The sequence below is a fragment of the Meleagris gallopavo genome, chromosome 3 (genome assembly GCF_905368555.1).
Source record: "Meleagris gallopavo chromosome 3, MGAL_WU_HG_1.1, whole genome shotgun sequence".
In the NCBI taxonomy this organism is placed as follows: domain Eukaryota; kingdom Metazoa; phylum Chordata; class Aves; order Galliformes; family Phasianidae; genus Meleagris; species Meleagris gallopavo.
Window position 1 is genome coordinate 75,808,344 of NC_139406.1, and position 19,777 is coordinate 75,828,120.

The 19,777-nt window shown below is 37.7% G+C and overlaps 1 protein-coding gene across 3 annotated transcripts in view; it reads left to right on the top strand.

Annotated features, from left to right (window-relative positions):
* The window catches only part of ZFPM2 (zinc finger protein, FOG family member 2), a 305,941-nt gene that overhangs the window by 281,205 nt on the left and 4,959 nt on the right, over positions 1-19,777 (top strand). For all 3 annotated transcript variants that reach the window (XM_085221559.1, XM_010709238.3, XM_085221560.1), the window contains 2 exons: positions 13,126-13,332; positions 17,445-17,669. In XM_085221559.1, coding sequence (XP_085077685.1) covers positions 13,126-13,332; positions 17,445-17,669 — 432 coding nt within the window. The remainder of the gene's footprint in view (positions 1-13,125; positions 13,333-17,444; positions 17,670-19,777) is intronic.

Sequence of the window (19,777 nt, forward strand, 5' to 3'; positions counted from 1 at the left end):
AGTGTTTCATCCCCTTGCGTGCTTCCTTTATCCATTCACACTGTGTTCACTTTTCCCTCTGTTTCAACCATAGAATCATAGACTCATAGAATGGCCTGGGTTGAAAAGGACTGCTATGTTCATCTAGTTTCAACCCCCTGCCACAGGCACGGTCATCAACCACTAGGCCAGGCTGCCCAGAGCCACGTCCAGCCTGTGATACAGACTGTTTGTATCCCGTCCAGCTATACTGACCACATGCAACCACATACAAGCTACGGTGTAGAAACCTAGTTTGGCAAATATACTATTTGTATATATGATAATTTAAATGTAAAAAAACCCTTTAGTTTATAAGGATAATTGGTTTAAATCTGCAGATCCCAAACAGGCTTGATTTTGTGGTTTTTTTTCTCCATTTTGTGTTGTTTCTTTTTAATTCTTGGGAGTTGGCTGGTGTTCTGCAGGCAACAATACCAGTAACAAGAGATCAGACAAAGATGAGGCAGAGGATGATTGTTTTTGAAGGAAATTGAACAGTTTATGTGAACATGGATGACAGGATCATCCTTTAATTTCTTGCATTTCTATAAAATTAATGGGTTAAAAATTAATCAGTCGGAATCAATCTGTTTCCGTACATGTGAGAAGTTTCCCATCAGCTAAATAGACCGTTTTAGCCTGAATACGGAAAGTCAATGAACAAACAAGCTGCGTTTGAAGCATCTGTGCATTTTCTACAGACATTTCTGAAGAAGTAAACGGTAAGGTTCTGGTCACAGCCTTGCATTTAGACCAGTGAGTGACTGAGAGTGCAGATTGGAGAAATATTTGGTCGAGTGCATTGCACTAAATGATAGTGTGATTGTCTGTTAAATTCAATTTTTAATGCAGACACATCTTGAGGGGCCACCATTCTCTGCACGATATCAGTTCTGCTTTTTCCCCCTCACTCACGTGAGTATTTTAGGCATTTAACAATAGGTTTTTCCTTCAAGGAATATCAGCGTTAGAGCATCTGAATTGGTTAGCTTCGAACTTGTTCTAAACTCTACAACCTTTCTCAGGACTGTGAGTGTCAATACCTGGAAAATAAGAGCATGCAAAGTCAATTTTCAGAAAGTCTCTCAATGAGATAGGCAAACTACTCCTAAGGGTGACCTTGTAAAGTCCCGGAGACTCTGGCAGGTCCCCCCAGGGAGCCAGCATGCTTTAGCTGGCTTCCCATTGAAGCATCTGTAAGATGTGAATGCATAAGAAAGAAAGGTAATGAAAACTGACAAGTTGAAAAGAAATTGAGAGTTTAATCTGCAAAGTTGTGCTTGAGGGGGCTTCCATCATGATATTCCTGTGGAGTGGCAAAAAGAGAAAAAATTAAGAAACTGCAGAGTATGATGAACTTACATAATTTTTTCATGTACCAGGCAGTATTTATTAATTTCTTTTCTGCCACTTTACAGCACCTCTTTGCCTCTCAAAAAAGAAAACGAAGTATACGAAACCTGGCAATTATAATGAAAGTGTGAAATGCTCACACATTATTTATAAGCATGCAAGTTATGTAGTTGCTGGAGATTTTCTCCCTTCTGCTCCTGCTTGGTGATGAAGAATGGTATTTTAATAGGCAGATGGTAAAGACAATAACAGTTTGGGGCTCAGCTGGGAGTTACATCAGTTTATTGCAAATTATTAGTTGATAAATGCTTTTGTTTACAAGCAAAGTCTTAAGCAGCTTTGTAATCAGTTTATCAGCTGCAGCCTGAATTTTGACAGCTTGCCTTTGGGTATACAGTCACTTCTTTCCTGGCCATTTAGAAATCATGCTGACCAGGCAGGCAGGCAGAATGGCATCTCCTGTGCACCTGTACGATGCTTGGTAAACTGGTATTTCCTATTAAATGTGTCTGAAAGTACAGAATCCTCTTTAATTGCTAATCCCTGTTACTGCATATAGCGAGAGTCTTAACTATTTCCTCGTTTGTAATCTTGCTGTTTCGATTTTGACCACAAGCAGCTTGGTCTTGCTATTACCATTACAAGATTTGCTTTCTGCTGTTAACAGCACCCCTTATTAGATGAACTGAGACACATACAGACAATGGTTTAAAATGTTTGTTTCCTCTGGGCTTTGTACGTAGCATGGATGATGTGGATGATGTAAATGCATTTGGTTGTCACAAGTTTTCAGTTCTTTTTACTGTGTAAGTCAATCTAAAAGTAATGCCTCCTATCTATTTCCGTGGAAACTATAGTAGATATAAAGAGTACGATGGTACTATTTGATACAGCGAATTCTCAGCTACAAAATGCTGTTACCATTAGCTGTGTATTTTGGCCAGTGATAAACAAGAGCCTGCATGCTGTGCTTGTAACAATCTGCAGCAGCGGGGGTGAGCCATTGATTCACAGCTGCTACAACAGCATCGTTGCTAGGAAAATGTTGCCCACTCAGTCCAATTTTCACTTTGTTCACATCCACTCTTTGGTCTCCAGAAAAATTCAACAAGCGTCAATGAATGTCAGTGGGTGACAAAATAATTTTTTCCATATGGAGGAATTCAATGGCACACATTTTGTTTCATATTCACTTCCATGTCAGACACCATTTTGTCAGTCTGCCCCTCTGCTGCCATCTGTCACACGGCAACAGCACATACTGCAATGTTGGCAGGAAGGTTCAGCCTCTACTGCTGTACCACCAACATCCACCTCTGATGTTGTGGGCCAGCATCATTAAACAGGAGGTATTACTTTCAGAGCAGCTGTCATACATTTATTGCAACAAGCTAAATAACAAAACTCATTTTTATAACACAGCTGGAGGGAATCTCTGAGGTTTTTTTTTTAGTATTTTTTTTTTTTCATATAAGGTGTATTTTAAATAGTAGAAATTAAGGGGGCTAGATTCTTTTATGAGTTTTACATTCTGGAATACATTTATCGTGAAGATTACTTTTAATGCTTTTTGCTTACTTGTTTGCTTAGTAAGAGATCCGCTGATTTGTCATACAGTCATGTTTCCAGTGCAGCCAGTGTAAAACGTTCTAATGGCTTAAGTAGAAGGAAGATTTTTTTTTAAAAATCAGTGCTTTGCTTCCATGGTTGTTGGAACTGAGGTAAATCAGTTCCTGAACCTCAACACAGGAGCCAATTGCTAATGAGATAGCCAGCAGTAATAGCACTTCTTTTTTCACGGTTACAGCATACACAATAGATGTTCAATTTTCTGTTTGTTGTAAAAGACAGCTTTTGTTTCTATATCACTCATAGTCTGGAGTTTCTTCTGGAATGGGACCCCTGTACTGAAACAGTAACAGGTCTCATAGCTGATATTTATTTTTTACTTTGTTTTTCCATTCCATCTGTCCTTCTGTTTAATGTGTTTATTTCCCTTACAAATGCAACCTATCAATCCAGCTCCCTCTGCATAATCCTTCCTCCCACTCAGGTAGCTGTGCCATTCATTCTTCATTTGCCCAGGAGCAAGAAATGAGCCCTGTAGTCGCAGGTGCAAGACACAGAAAATCCATGGATAAGATGTAGCATACTCTGTTTTCTCTGTACGAAAGAGGCACCATTAAAGCCTGTCTATTGTCCCATTTAATCAGCTCAGTTTTTCATACACTCCGCTCTCACAAAATAACTCTGAAAAGACAATCCGCAGGCGTGATTGGGTTTGTAAGGCTACAAAAAGGTCACCTTACAGCTGTGCCATTCAGGAAGCAGGGACTGTAGGAATGTATGTCTCCAAAGCACAGCTTCACTTTGGTCAGGTTGTTTCAGCAATCGTTTTTTTTTCTCTCTCTCAAACCTGGTGCATCCACAAAAGCTGCAGGGGCAGTGGGTGCCACCTGGGAGTGTCTCCTGGGAAGCTCTTTGCAGAGCGCCCATTCACCAACCCTGTAAAAAGCAAAAGGTGAGATGAGCTTGCCGCCACAGTAAGTCCTGTTGCCTTCGCTGCAGTGATATGTGCAACACTACCAACAAAGGTTTATTGGGTTGGGTTTTTTTCAAGCTGTTTATCATTTCCTTTCTTAAGGATAAATTGTGAAATAACTCTCAGATGAGATCCCAATTAAAATGGAAAAAAAAATAAAATAAGTGTAGCACAGAATTCAAAACAGAGGGTTTTGAAAAAGAAAAAATTAAAAAAGGACGAAATTGCCAAACCTGTGAAAGAACTTCAACTTCCTTGTTTGAGTTTATGCTGATTAAAGAAGTATAACAGGTTTAGCATTTGTGGCAGGCTATTTAATTTCAACCTCTGAGCAGCAGACTTAACTTCTTGTGATGTGGGAGGATATTACCATTTTCAGTTTCATTCCATAAGTATTGCCAGTTGTGCCAAACATTTAATAGTTTTACACCGTGGACTGTCGTCCACCAGGAACTGATATCACCTAAGACTTTTTAGAGCCATCTAATAGAAAGATATGTATTCACTCTGATTAGCCCAGGATTTGAACGAAGGTCCCAGAAGAGATATATAAGCCTCTTAAATGCATAGAACTTCTAAGGATATGGGTTTAACTGTCTCCCCCTGTGGTAAATAAGCTGTGACAGCTCTATCAGGGGGGAAAATGGCAAATAAAATTACCACGTTATTTTCCTGTGAATATTTTCAGAAGACTAATCTATTTTGCTTCTTTACCTAATAGAACTCTGTTGAGTTGTTATGCCCGGACATTTAATTGGAGGAAACAAATAGAAATCCTCAAACTAACAAAAAGCAACCGGGCAATAGTGGAAAAATAAGAGGTCACATCTCAGTTTTTGTTATACTCCCTGCTCTTCAGGAGCAATGTACTTCATTTGAGAATCAAGCTTTTGGCAGCGTTAATTAGAGAGCTACTGGAATACAGATTGGGATGGTAGTCGTAGACACACTGCAACAAGGGAAAATCTTCCACTTACGCTGACACAGGGCATGCCAGGTTTGGGAGTTCATTCCAATAGGACTGACAAGTTTCTTTAATATTTTCCTTTTTATCTTTACCAGCTATCTGATGGATTTAACTATAACATATGTATATGCTTGTATATACACATGTATATATATGTAAATCACAGGCAGGTTTAATTATAAAGTCGTCTGTTTGAATAAAAAACACTGAATCTATCAGCATATGACTAAGCTGAAGCCAGGCTCCATGCTCAAGCAGACTCAGGTGCAAGAGTAAGAGTTATATTCTTAGGGAGTATTTTCTTTCCCTATTTCTGGTCAGACATTTTCTATCTCAAAATGCAGGGATCTTAGAGCTGCCTTCAATTTGGCAAGTGCCTTAAGCAGGGTATTCTTCTGTTCTGAGAAATATCATTCCTAGAGTTCTTTTATTTTGCAGTTCGTTTACTGAGTGAAAAATGAAGTAGGATCCATATTCCATGCAGAAATAAAAAAAATAGCAAAAATGGCACCTACTCTTGTTTGTCTACTGTACTGGTTTAATTTTATAGATTTTACATTTTTTGCAGTCAGTGCACTGCTGGCTTATAATATGCAGTAAGTTGTTAAAATGAAAGGTCAAGCATCTTTTGGCATTCTTTTTGATCACTAAGCAAAGAAAAATGGTAGAAGATGCTGGCAAATCATCTCATTAATCTCAATATATCACTAAAACTATGTTTTTAAGAGTTTGAAAATTCTGAATTTGCAGGGATGATTTTTGAGACACTTTGTAGAGACATGTTTGGAAGCCTGGCATTAAAATACATGAATGGCAAAAATGCTGCGCAAAGTATATATTTTATGTACGCCAGTGAAAAATGTGAAGAATTATTTAGCAACTAGAAAGACTGTTCACAAAATGCTTTTGATTTATTGCTGTATATACTACAGATCCATATCACTTATTCTTACATTATTTTATTCAAAAACTTGTATGAACCATGAGTTGGCATGTTGTAGAATCCTGAAAAGGCATTAATCAACCTAAATAAACAAGTGCATAGATCTATCTAACAACTATGAAGTAGTTAATAAATTTTTAGCAATTTTATTTTAGAAAAAAAGGTCTAAAAGAGTAGTGCTTAATTATCTGGACTCCTCTGTGCTGGGCTCTCTTTTGATTGTATTAATGAAGCAGCTGGCCCATTGTTTCTCTTTAATTCCTCTATTGTTTTAAGAATATGTCACAGCTCTTTATTCTTTTATCAGGTGCTGTGCAGGAGGATCCACACAATACCTCATATTCCTACTGTATTTGCCAATGCACAAAGAAACCTCCAAAGCATTTTTCAAAGAAGGGGCACACATAATTTATAAGTTCTTTTCCTTGTACCTCTCTACTGTCAAAAATTTCAACAGTATTGGATTTGAATTCATTCTAATTTTTTGTTAAACAATGTGTCTACATATAGATATATGTACTTTGTTCATGTCAAAAATGAGATCTGCCCAATAAGTTGCGCTGCACTGAAATGGCATTCATTATGCTGAGTAGTCCCAACCCTATGAGTGAGAAGCAAGTGGAACCCAAATATGAAGATCCCATCCTATTGTGGAGTGCTAATTCTCCTTAAATTCTTAACCTGTGCAACAAAGGAGAAAAGACAGTAAATTAACTCTAACCCCCATTACCATTACTAAAATGCATCGTTTTTAAAAATTGGAATATTTCATTGGGAAAGTTTAATTCAGTTGACGATGCCGGGAAGTCACTAAGAGGAACACAGTCTGTTGTTTAAATAAATTCTGATGGTCTTTTGACCCCTCTTGCAAAAAGATGTGTAGACAGGAAATGGGTTATTATGTTGTAGCAGCAACACAATCAAATCTATTAAGCACAAATTTTACTATGCCAAAGTAGTATTTTTGAATTAGCTGACATTGCAGATTGGCTTTAATAGATACTGCCATTTATTTCCTAAACCTGTATGAAAGATGTATGCTATTTCTGGGTCAAAAATCTGAACTCAAATGGTTCAGCAAGGAAAACTGACTGAGAATGGAAAACTGGAAATGCATTTAGATATAGGTTTAGAACATCTTTGTTCTTTTTAATCTATGGAAAAATACCAGCACTTCCTTCCACAAAACAGCTGTACTCAATGAAAACATTGCTTTTAGCAACTTTTTAGCAATTGCTTTTTGCTAAGTCACCTTTCCTGAAAGCATGGAGGGTTTATGGTTGCATTCATTTTGAAGCTGTTTCCTCCTTGTAGAATTAATAGAGCAGTCTGCCCTTAAGTCTTTTTTTTAGGCAATAGTCCATACACAGTTAGTCTGTAAGATCTGCAAAAAGTATGTTAAAAAATGAAACCTGCTGTCAGAAGGCTCACTGTGCTGAGTTCTGTGTTTCACTGGAGGTGCTGTAGAGTTCTGGGGATCAAAAAAGGATGGAGGTCCATTGCTTTAGTTGTATCTTCAAAGCAAGTTACTGATTGCAAATAAATATATGTAAGAATAAAAGAAGTATATATTGTTTAACAAAAATCCCCAGAGTAGGAGGAAAAAATGAAGACCTGTTTTAAGAAAGCAAAGTCCTATTGTATTGTAGACATTTGTCCAACATAAAATAAAGTTTTGTATTAGCATGCATATCTATCACCACAGTACTCCTCATTCTGTATACAGAAGATAGAGTATTACTGCATCGAAATATGATTTAATTGGTTCAATTTACGATATATTTTTTATACTATGTGTGGTTCCGTATCTTGATGAGCCCAGATGTAGTTGCGCTTGTGGTTTACAGCATCCCATTTCTTGCATTTTATTATTTTTACAAAGCAAATGTCTATCAATCACAGAGATAAATTAGAAAAAATTGTGCAAACATGACACATTGCCAAGATTTTTCCAGCATGCTATATAATTATTAACCTGATTTTTGCCATTGAAAGAAGCCATGAATTACAGATAGCATGGATGAAGTTAAATGCTTTTATATTAGATCTATTTTGCTTATACAGTATTCTATAGGTATGACCATACAATATAATTGAAGCTTTGTCAGCTCTGTAGCCTAGCAACAGATAATACTGTTAGGTTACTGAATTGCTCCTGGTTGACAAGTAGGGAGTATTTTTGTGTTTATCATGTTTGCTAATGATGGGATCCTTTCCAAAAGGCTTGTCTTAATCTTAATTAGAGTTTATCAGCAGAGGTCTGCATGACATTGTGCAGACACTGATTTCATAAATAATAAAAAGTGCAAGTGAAAAATTTGGCAGGAGAAGAAGATATTTAAGACCACTGATTCTTGTAAGAGCAGCATGAATTTCCAAAATGTAATCAAGTTTGAACTGTGACTCTATTCTTTATTATCAAAACTTGCAGTACACTCCACTGCAGTTTTGACAGCAATTATGAGTATGATTTATAAGCTTCCTGTTAGGAACCAGATCTGTTTGCACAAGAATCTTGATCATAAACATTACAAAGAACAGTAAGTCCACAGTTTTTCAGGGACATCAGGACCTTACTTTTTCCTTTGCATAGAAAGATTTATTTTTTTTAATTTAAGGTTGTGTTTGCTTTTTTTTTTCCAAGCAGCAAAAATGTTTGCTGTGAAAGATGCAGATGAAGAATCCTGAAATAACCTCTCCATTTTGTGGAAACTCTGAAGGTATCAGATAGCTACTTCAGTGCCTGATGTCATTTGATAAAGAACTTTTTTGCTCTAGCTTGCACAATATGATATTTTTATTTTCCAAACTTTCTATGATTAAGTGAGCATTTCTCATTCCTTTCAATGTGAGCTAGAAAAGGAGTTGAAATAAATACATAAATAGTGTTTACAGACATTTTTATTCTTTTCTTCTGGTTTACATGCATGTATTACATTATAGGTAAATTTCTTTAACTGATTTAACTATAGATATAATCAATATGTTGAAGACTTAAGAAGCTTTTATTTTCAGTTCCACAGGCAGAACTAGACTTGTATAGAATAGTTTTCCATTGTCACAAAGCCGCCTGATTTTTTCAAAACCTTCCCTTCCGCAATAAGAATGAATCTTCTTAACCCACAGTGTAAAACAAGTAAGACCCTATACAGTATAGATAGATGACAGGTGTCCCCACTAAGGACAAGAAAGGGGCTGCAAAAATTTTGAGCAATCATCTTTCTATCTTCTCCATTTCCATCTATATTTAGCAAAGGCTATTTATAGACATCCTTATTATCCTTTTAAAATCCCTGATTAACACTGCTCTGTTTTATCAAAAGATGTTGTGTTCTTGAGATCGTACTGCATACGTGCCGGTTATGTTTTAGATTGGAAAAATGTTGGTGGGAAGCAAAATCTCTTTTCCTGTTTTGTAACCTGCACCAGTAAGGAAGCTCTGATCCTTAAAAAGAGTCTCTAGACAGCATAATTCATATGATAATCATAAATTGAACTTCCTATTATATTTTGAAGCCTGTGTGAAGTTCTCTGCATTCCATTTTTCTGACTATACCATAGAAGTCCCAAGAATTTCCTTCCAATCTGCATATGGTATGTATGAGGGCAGCATATTTGCATTAGGGGGATTGAAGTCATTTGTATCTTTCAAAACCCCCAACTATTGCCTTACCCCTGCTACCAGAAGGGGATAGAGAAAGGGATAGAGGGGCTGTACTCCATCCTGTTGCCATGGATGAATCATAGAATCACAGAATCATAGAATCATAGAATGGTTTGGGTTGAAAGGGACCTTTAAGATCATCTAGTTCCAATCCCCCTGCTATAGGCAGGAAGATCTCCTTGTAGACCAGGTTGCTCAAAGCCCCATCCAGCCTGGCCTTGAATGCTTTCAGGGAGGGGGCATTCACAACCTTGCTGGGCAACCTGTTCCAGTGTCTCACCACCCTCACAGTAAAGAATTTCTTCCTAATATCTAGTCTAAATCTACCATCTTCAGTTTAAAGCAATTTCCCCTTATTCTGTTGCTACATACCCTTAGAAAAAGTCCCTGTACTTTCCTGTAGGCTCCCTTCTGGTACTGGAAGGCCATTATAAGGTATCCTCTTCTCCCGGTTGAAAAGCCCCAGCACTCTCGACCTGTCCTTGTTGGGGAGGTACTCCAGCCCTCTGATTATCTTTGTGGCCCTCATCTGGATCTGCTTCAGCAACTCAATGTCCTTCTTATGTGGGGAGCTCCAGAATTGGATGCAGTGCTCCAGGTGGGGTCTCACAAGAGCAGAGGGGCAGAATCACCTCCCTTGACCTGCTGGTCACTCTTCTCTTGGTGCAACCCTGGATACAGTTGGCCTTCTGGGATGTGGGCACACATTGCTGGCTCACTTTGAATCTTTCAATTGACACTCCCAAATCCAATTCCTCAGGGCTGTTCTCAAGCCATTCTCCACCTATCCTGTATCTGCAATTGCTGCAACCCAGGTGGAGGATCTTGCACTTGGCCTTGTTGAACTTCATGAGGTTGGCATGGGCCTACCTCTCAAGCCTGTCCAGGTCCCTCTGGATGGTATCTGTTTCCTTTAGCATGTCAACTGCACCACTCAGTTTGGTGTATTCTGCAAACTTACTGAGGATGCACTGGATTCCACAGTCTGTGTCACCTACAAAGATGTTAAATAACACCAGTCCCAACACTGATCCCTGGGGAATGCCATTCATCGCTGGTCTCCACTTGGACATTGAGCCGCTGACCACACTTCTCTGAGTATGACCATCCAGCCAATTCCTTATCCAGCGAGTGGTCCATCCATCAAATCCATTCTTCTCCAATTTTGCAACCAAGATGTCGTGCAAAGCAGTGTCACAGAAGTGATACACTTCATTTTGAACAGCTGCAAGCATACATCATTTGGGAGATCCTCTTACAGTCTAACTTAACAATATATCATGTATTGTTGAAAGCATATGTCACGATCACTTAAATGCCCCATTTTCAATAGAGAGAAAATCATGAGAATCACTATGAAATACTCAGATCTGAATTACACTGAGCCAAAAGTTTATATTCAGTACAGGAGTATATTAAACTTCCATAGTTCTGGTTTACTTTAATAAGCTAAGCTAGAGATTGCTGTGCTCCTGAAGCTGTCACCCATTCTGTGCAGCTGTATGTGCTGTAGGTATAACAACCCTGGTGCTGAGTGAAGAAGGCAGCAGAGCCCTCTGCCTGCCTCAGCTGTCCATTTTTTCTGCTGCTGGACGTGAGTCAACACCCTGAGGAGCTGCCGCGCTAGGAGACTGAGTCAGCCTCTTAGTCTGATCCAGACTGATTACAGCTGGAGACCCAATAATCAACTACACTGTTGTGTTTGTTTTTTTCCTCCCCCAAGGGTACGACATGTCGAGATGTTTGCTTGGATAGAGTCTCAGTTGGTTCTTCTGCATTGGCTCATTTTTATTTTACTAAGGAATCCAGTGAATAATACATTGTAGAAAAAGCTTTTATTCTATGTTAAAATAAACTGAAATATGTTCATTATTTCATCCTCCATATATAACTAAAAGTGCGTATTAGTAATGAAAATCTTCTTTCCTCTTAGAAAATAAACTCTGGTGGTTACAGTGGGAGAGCCCAGATTTGGGTTCTGAAATTGCAGTGTGCATCATGTCCTTTATCTACGAGTCTAGTTAAGTATGCCGTAGGAATTGAACCTGGTTCTCCCTTGAACAGGTTTTATACCAGTTTAACTCTAGAGGCTTCTACTTTAGATTTACTCCTCACTTGTATGAGACAATGAGTCAGACTGCACTTTTCAGATGCTTGAATTCCAATTTGGTCATTAGAATTCTGCATCTGTAGACATTTATCTTCACACTTCATCTTTATATTCTCTAGAGGAAATTACTCGGATTTGCACCATTTAATGCTGTAATTTTTGGATGGTAGTGTACAGGATGCTTTGGTCCCATAACAGTAAATTTCGTATAGACTTTGGAACCATCTCCAACTGCTGTATTACCAAAGGGTGAATACAGAGACACTTTTCTGCTTTGAAACTTTTACACCACTTTGAGCTCTGGAAGCTTAGCTTTACTTCTCCACTGAAACACACTGTCACTGATGGTGTTTTGTTTGCTCATCTTTGAAAGCTAATAGACTGGTTTAATTAATTGTCCAAGATTTCTCTAAAACAATGTCCTAATTCTTCCATTTAGCTGTGGCATATCATACGCTGTTGTTATCTCCTCTACCAGATTTTTGCAACAAGTTGTTTTAAAACTATAATCTCTTTGAGGGGAAAAAAATGAAGTGCAGCTGAAAAGGCAGTTATGCCGAAAGATAAACACAGCAATATTACTTATCAAAACGAATACAGTTTTTGCTTGCCTAATGAATACAACATATAGCTTTTTCTATATATACAAAACCTGAGGAAAAAAAAAGCTTTATAACATATAAAGTATGCAACATTATTTCAGGCATAACTGTATTGGATATGTATCTAGGCCTGAGAGTGTAGATAACACAATATAAGTGCTTTGCCTGTCTAAACATGTTAAATAAATGAGCATTCACTATCGCATTCAAATACATTAGTAGATGTACTCGCATAGTTAATTTTCCTTTTAATGCACTACACGTGACATTTGCAGCACAGAACTGTGGTGTATCTTACTGTCTGATGAAAGTTCTTCCACCTCCCTCCCCTTTTAAACAAACCTTTATTTGAATAAGCCTTTATGAAACAGATCTTTGGCATATCTTCTTTTCAGGAAGTTCAGTCAGTGTAAGCAAAGATAAAGCAGTCATGTTACAAAGAGTATTACATAAGGGAAGATTTTTTTTAGTGAAAGATGGTAGCAAGCATAAGGGAAGGGAAGAACACCCTTAAGAGGAAATCTGATGTCTTTCTTGTAGCTGTTTGGTTTTATTGTGCTGTGATTTGATATTCAAAACAAAACAAACTGAGAGTTATAACAAAATATACAAGATATTTGATGAAGAGTAATGTGCCATGTAGGCAGAACAGTGCCATATAAAATATTTTCACCTTGATTTTTATAATGCTGAAATGCATAGTCATGCTGCAAATCATTAGGAAAAGTATCCCCAAATTGTTTTCTTATACACTGAAAAATCTCAAAGGAAGATGGTAACTTTGTTTACCTGTTTCTATTGAACAAATCTTTAAAATTAAAAATAAAATAAAGTAAAATAAACGTAAAGATATGGCAGTGATGTTTTATGTTCTGCAATCTGATGCAATCAATTAAATCTTTCTTCTTTTATGTTTCCTGTAGGAGGGCAGCTCTGGTGTACCACAACCAAGGCCATCTCAGAGGGTGAAGAGCTGATTGCCTTTGTTGTGGATTTTGACTCAAGGCTGCAAGCTGCTAGTCAGATGACTCTCACAGAAGGGATGTATCCTGCCCGCCTGCTTGACTCAATACAATTGCTCCCTCAACAAGCTGCAATGGCATCTATTTTGCCTACGGCTATTGTGAACAGTAAGTGTTGAATGCTATTTCTGGCTTTGTTTAAAAAGAGCAGTATTTTAAAGAATATATGAAGAACTAATACAGCAACAGTGAATTCAAGACCATAGAAACCACACAACTTCAGACACACAGCTCAAAGGATCCTATGTTGGATCCTGCATCATCTCAGATGCACTCACAGAGACAAAAGGAGAAAGAAAAGTTCTTTGGCAGATGAGGTCACCCAGCATCTGACTTGCCCTCGTGCGACAGTCCTGTGATCTGTTCCCAGAGGTGACAGAATGAGAAACTGTTTAAAAAGCAGATAAGATAGGCCTGGTAACTCACAAAATCCAGCCTTTGCTTCTCTAGTCAGCTTGTTGCTTACTGTTGCAGCATAATTCACGATATTCAATGGATTGGAATAGGTCTTTTCAGTTTCAAAATCCAACAGCCATCATTACTTACAGCATCCCTGATTTATTGTGGTATCTTTGTTCAGTGTTGCTACCAAAGAATGTTTTTAAGTCCTCTGCACATCAATTGACCCTATCGTGGACAAAATATGTAATTTTTTGGACAAAGTATGTAATTAAGTGCTGTCCTTGCAGAGGAGATACATTAGCACACAGTGAGTTCCTGAGCTGGCATAGTTCAGCTTGGATGTTCTGCTTGTTAAATTTCATTTCTTTAACTTCTTATTACTGCTTTTTACTTTTCTACAACCCTAGTATCTCCTCCTCCTCACCAAGAACTTTTCAAAAGTTAAGTGTTAACAGAATCCCCACCAATAGTCATTCAGACCTATTGCACGTAGCTTTCAGTTATTTTTCTGTAAGTCTGTCTATGTAGACCTTGTATTATAACACTTCCCCATGCTTTCTGTGCTTTGCAAGTACTGTGATTAGAGACAGTGAACTACTGAACGCAGTATTTCAAATGTGAGTGAACCTGAGTCCCACGGACACATGATTTGCCACTCAGGTTCACACTGAGCAATACTGTCTTGAGTAGTCACACCTTCTTCAAACTTTTCAGACAGGACTAAACAAAATATCTGTGGTGACACCTTTCGAGTTGGCAGCAATTTCAATCACTTTAGCCAGAGGTGTTCATTTTTACCCTAGGAGTGGGGCTGTTGTTAGATAATATCTCTATTCACAGAACAATTAACATGGTACAGGATCTTTCCAAAAGGCGGTGTTGGGAGCCCCTTAGATGGACCAACAAATTACCACTGTTTATAGCCAACAGCTGCACAGAAACCACCAGGGAAGGAGTTACCTCGTGTAGAGGGCAAATACTCATTTGCACTGTTGGAAATGAGGATATGATTTTGTGCAAAGTCACGCAAGGCTCACTTGGGCTTTGGCAAAGGCATTCGCTTTCTACAGCACTGAATTGCTACAAGCATCTTTGTTGCCCTTACTGCCTTCTATAGAGCCCTGGAATGCAGCACTGATGATTGCTACCTCTGCTGCTGAGAGGAATCTGTGTATGTTTATTGTGGATCAGCTCTTGCCATGCAGGCTCAGCAGTAACTCGTGGTAACCTCAGTAGGCTTAACAACTAGAGTTCTAAAGGAAGTAAATATCACTGTCCAGAAGTTTCTGCCTCTGCCTCTTCCTCTGACCAGGCTGTGTTTCCACATTTCCATGTTGAGATGATAAAATTCAGCTTCTTCAATAAGTCTCAAGTCAGGCATAAGTTCAACAGTATCCTGAATGCACATCTAGTTCTGCAGTGAGCATCTTAGAGACTTTATTTTCAGATCTCTACACACAAAATCAATTTCCATAAAAAAGTGAATGTTGTAGAATTCTATTGTTTGTGTTCTTTTCTTTTTAAATGTTTCTTAACATTTCCTGTGTAAAAATCAGAATATCACATTGGCTTATTCAGCTTGAACTTGAATGTTTTGTCTTCTAAACTGATCTAATGAAATATTTTGAAAGTATCTCTTGAAACAAATTGAAATATTTTGCTTTGGAAGAATTTAAACATTAACTCAGAGTGGCCTGTTTTTCATTGCTTTCAGGAAGTAATAGTTTTAGATCCTTTTCCTATACGGTATTCTCTCTGGAATTCCACTCACAGGAAATAAAGATAGTTGGAGACAAATTCTTTAAGATAATCAGAAAGTTCAATTCTGTGATAGAATCCAGTCAAATTAATTCAAAGTGAACATTCTCTCAATAATAAGAATTTGCTAATTTGGAGTTTAGGACTTCCTGTTCTAAAGAAGCCTCAGTGGTTCAACTTTTTTGAACTATTTGAGGCCAAAAACAAATGGTGGAATGTCAACCTTCCAATAAGATGGACATTTCAAATGCTGTATCAGTAATGTTTTAATAGTTGTATGTTAAATACTAACAGCTCCATTAAACGTTTGTCTCTTAAAGTCATAGTTATTCAGTGGCAAAGAGAAAAATAGAAACTGGTAGTGGTGAAAAATTTTACAGAAATTCACAAGCAGAAAAATAGGCAAGCATTAAGAGTTGTAATCAGAGAAGCAAACTGGGCAACATAATTTTTGGCTGCTTTTGTAGACAAATAAAGGTCTCATCCATTTCACTGGTTGGTGTCTTCAACTTTGCCCAAAGGAAAAGGAACAGAGCAGCTACCCTATACACTTCAATACTTGAAATTAAACATGATAGTGAACAACATCATTAGCTTCATTTTCATGTTTTAATAGATCAAGGCCAAAACTTTCAAAGGTGAAAGTGTCAAGCAAATTAGGAATTTTCACAGCAGCCAACTGTTTTTCAAGGCTAAATCAAAATCATAAGTAGCTTTTTGTGGGAGAGATTACAGTGGGAGTTTCAATGTTGACCAAAATGGCTCTATTTTGATGTTGACTGCAGTTGCCTGTTCTCTGATCCTGTGGTCATCAGGCACAGTCTGGCTACATTCATACTTTTATCCTCTCCTAGTCCCATAAACAGGAGAGATGCATCCAGAACTGCTGTGGGGAGTGATGCATGGCCTATGGTAACTCCCAAACTGTATCCAGGAATGGGGAAAATGTTAACAACTTAAGCCAAAAGTATGGTATGAACCATCCTCATGTTTTAACAATATAAAAAAGAAGCACCAGTGCTTCAGTATGGACCCAATCACTCTTTATTAGTATAGATGTACCCTAACAGGCTAGGATTTCTCCCTTGTTCTTACTGATAGGATAACTAGTTCAGCTTTTGAAAAGATGAAACAGGTCTTTTATTCTTCACAGACAAATATACAAAACGTTCTATATAGGTATCCTTCTGATAGGATATTAACAACTATGTCTGTCAGTTTTGTGTAAATACACAGCACTCTTTATCACTCTTCATGTGAGTAAAGTATGTAGCCTCCAGTGCATGATCAACCTATCTACTCCCTCTGCTGCTGGGAAGCACTCTGTGCAACCTCTCTATTGTCTCTATCTCAGAGAGGATGCTGACACTTCAGGGTAAAAGACAATGAGAAACTGCATTATTCTTAGCAAATAATTCTTTTGAATTGCAAAAAGTGGAACAGTTACAATTTACCAACAATATGTGGACAAAACACGTTGGGAATTTCAACTTCTAGCTTTAATAACAAGAAGCCAGAAAATAAACATTCTGCTTAGTATAACACTACATTAAATGCTGCAGGACCTAAAAGAAACAATCTAGTCTGGCCTCCAGAATATCAAAGCAACAGGATTTTACAGCAATAACTGAATAAACGTTGTAAAAGCACTCATTCTTTAGAATGATCTCCAATTAGTACTCAAAAATTGCTAGGCTGACTTATACAGGAGCACATAAAAAGCATGATTGACAGATATTACATGTTGAGTAATGAAGTATAGGAAATACAGCTTATTTGTGAATTGGTACTGTATATTCACACTGTACAACTTCAGTTTTAAATAATTGCGTGCCCAAAGCTTAATTAATATTAACTACTATTAAATTTATATTTTACAAGAAACAACTGTCTTCCACGTCCAGCAAGGGACATTATAATAAACCTGTGGCTCTGTTTAAAGTATTTTATTAAATAAGCATGTCTTTAGTGGGGAAGCAAAGGGAATTAATCCTGCTGTGTTAATTGGTTGGCACTGTGTGCACCGTGACTAACCTGCACCTGGTTGTATTTGCTTGCAGAGGACATATTCCCTTGCAAATCCTGTGGCATTTGGTATCGAAGCGAGCGGAATCTGCAGGCCCACCTTATGTACTACTGCAGTGGGAGGCAAAGAGAGGGCCCTCAGCTGTCCGAGGAGAGTGAAGATAGTGCTCAACAGATATCCAGTGTCTGCCCCTTTCCACAGTGCACCAAAAGTTTTTCTAACGCAAGAGCTCTGGAAATGCACCTAAATTCTCACAGTGGTAAGTGCCATATTTTGCTGTATCACCTCCTAGACTAACCTATTTGTAGAATTATTTCCTTTAAATATGCAGCTGAACAATGTGTCTCCACCTATATTCTGCACCAAACACTTATCTCAGGTGTAATTTATTTGTTTTACTTTGTTCCTCTTTTAAATGCTGTTTCTTAATGTGTATACGCACACACACAGATAGCATTTCTTTACTAGCAAACGTAAGTTCAGGTATGCAAACACAGTTAGACTGCTGATGCTTGGTTTCTGAAAGAACTGATCAATTACTTCAGGATTTCTTTCACCAGATGTGAATCTCCTAGATCTCAATCTTTACCTACCTTCTTTTGAATCTCAGTGAAGAGAGGCATATCACCTTTCTTCTGAAATAAGATCTTGGGGTCCTATGGTAGGCTTCTGATTCCAAGGAAAAAGGCTTTATGGAGTAGGATTAGCAACTCTTTGTATGCTTTTCTCAGAGCATTTATTTCATAAAAACTTCTTTTCTTCTTTTTCATAAAAATTTTTTGTTTCCTCCTTACAAATGCAAAATGGGGATATTATTTTCTTTCTCCATGTTGCTAAAATGATAATACTAGATTAATGAAAAGTAAGACTACAAAATTCTTGAGATTAAAAATCTGGAACTCAGCAGGAATCTTATCTCCTTCCCTGAAGGTCCTTTGAGTGTGCTGCTTGAATTTGTTTTGAATTAGGTCTGGGACTGCAGGCTTTGAATCTACAGAGCATTTTGCTCTGGAGTTTCCATTTGCACACAAAATCTGAAAATAAGAAAGACTTCAATGTCAGGATTGGGTATCTTGTTTCTCTTGTGAACAGAGGTTGTCTGGACAGAAATAAGGGCCCAACAGGGCATTGAGATCCTCCTGTTAAATATATGAAATACAAGTGGTGGTAATGTATGCTTTATTCACAGAAGAAAGCCTGGTTCAGCTTCAGTGATAGAAATCATGGAGAAGTGGAAGTCTGCTGTGCAGACTTAGAGAGATGAAAAATGTTCCTCTGATACTTGGGGGAATTACAAATCTGGAAGGCATCATCAGTTGTGGCTTTTTGGCTTTTTTTCTCTAAAGATGTAATGGAGTTTCTTTTCAAATTAGAATTTCCTTATTTGAAAAGAAATGCCTAGCGGTGTTAGAAGATATTTTTCAGTTTACAAAAGTTAGACTAATTACCATACCATCTCAATTCTGTCCCAGTGTATGTACATTAGTTTAACCTGAAAATTTAGTACAAGAAACACAAAATCAGATCTTCAGCATTGCTAATCAGTGAATCATCTCATGGAAGTCAGAGTCCCAGATCATGTTTCGGCTTTTGCTTCAGTGCCTTGGAGGAGTTTGGTATCTCTAAAAATAGGACTAGAAGAGTGAAAAACTTCCTAATGTAGACAACACAAATAACAACCATTCTTTTAAAGATGAGATCTTCTTGTTCTTGTAGATCTTAACTTTGAATATCAGGCTATTGCTCTTTTCTGTCTTTCTTGCCTAGCAAATATTTCAGTGCTCAGTGCGCAGTAGAACAATTTCAACAAGAGTGAGTGAATGTAGACCAGAGTGTCTTACAGCCTAGCAGTTTTTGTTGTGAACAAGCTAATTTCTCCTTATACAGAGAGGAATTGTGAACACTTAGCCATTGTGTGAAACAATTGCTTCAGCTCTTTGGATATGGTGACACAGGTGTAGGGATAGAGTCAGTGACCATGTGTTCTTGCAATCCTGAGTTAAGCATCTGTGTTCTTTGAAAAACATTGGCCTGAGATACGAAGTTCCAGTAAAAAGTTTTAGGTATTTATTAGATCAGATACTATAACTCAATTCTTCCCTTCCTTTTTAGTCACAAACTAGTCAGTTCAATCAGTCTTTCTTTTGGATTCCCTCAATATTTAATTCTTTTTTACAGTTTATTGCAAATTATACTGCTGCTTCTGCAGAAGAAATGAGGCATTTCTCTTTGAAATATCCTGTAACATAATGATGGGTTTGCTTCAGCTTCTGTAACTGGTCCCACTGAAGTGGAAGGTCTGTAGAGATACTTTGCTATGACTGCATTATGTAGTGTGGAAGCATATGAAGCACTATCTTACTGCAG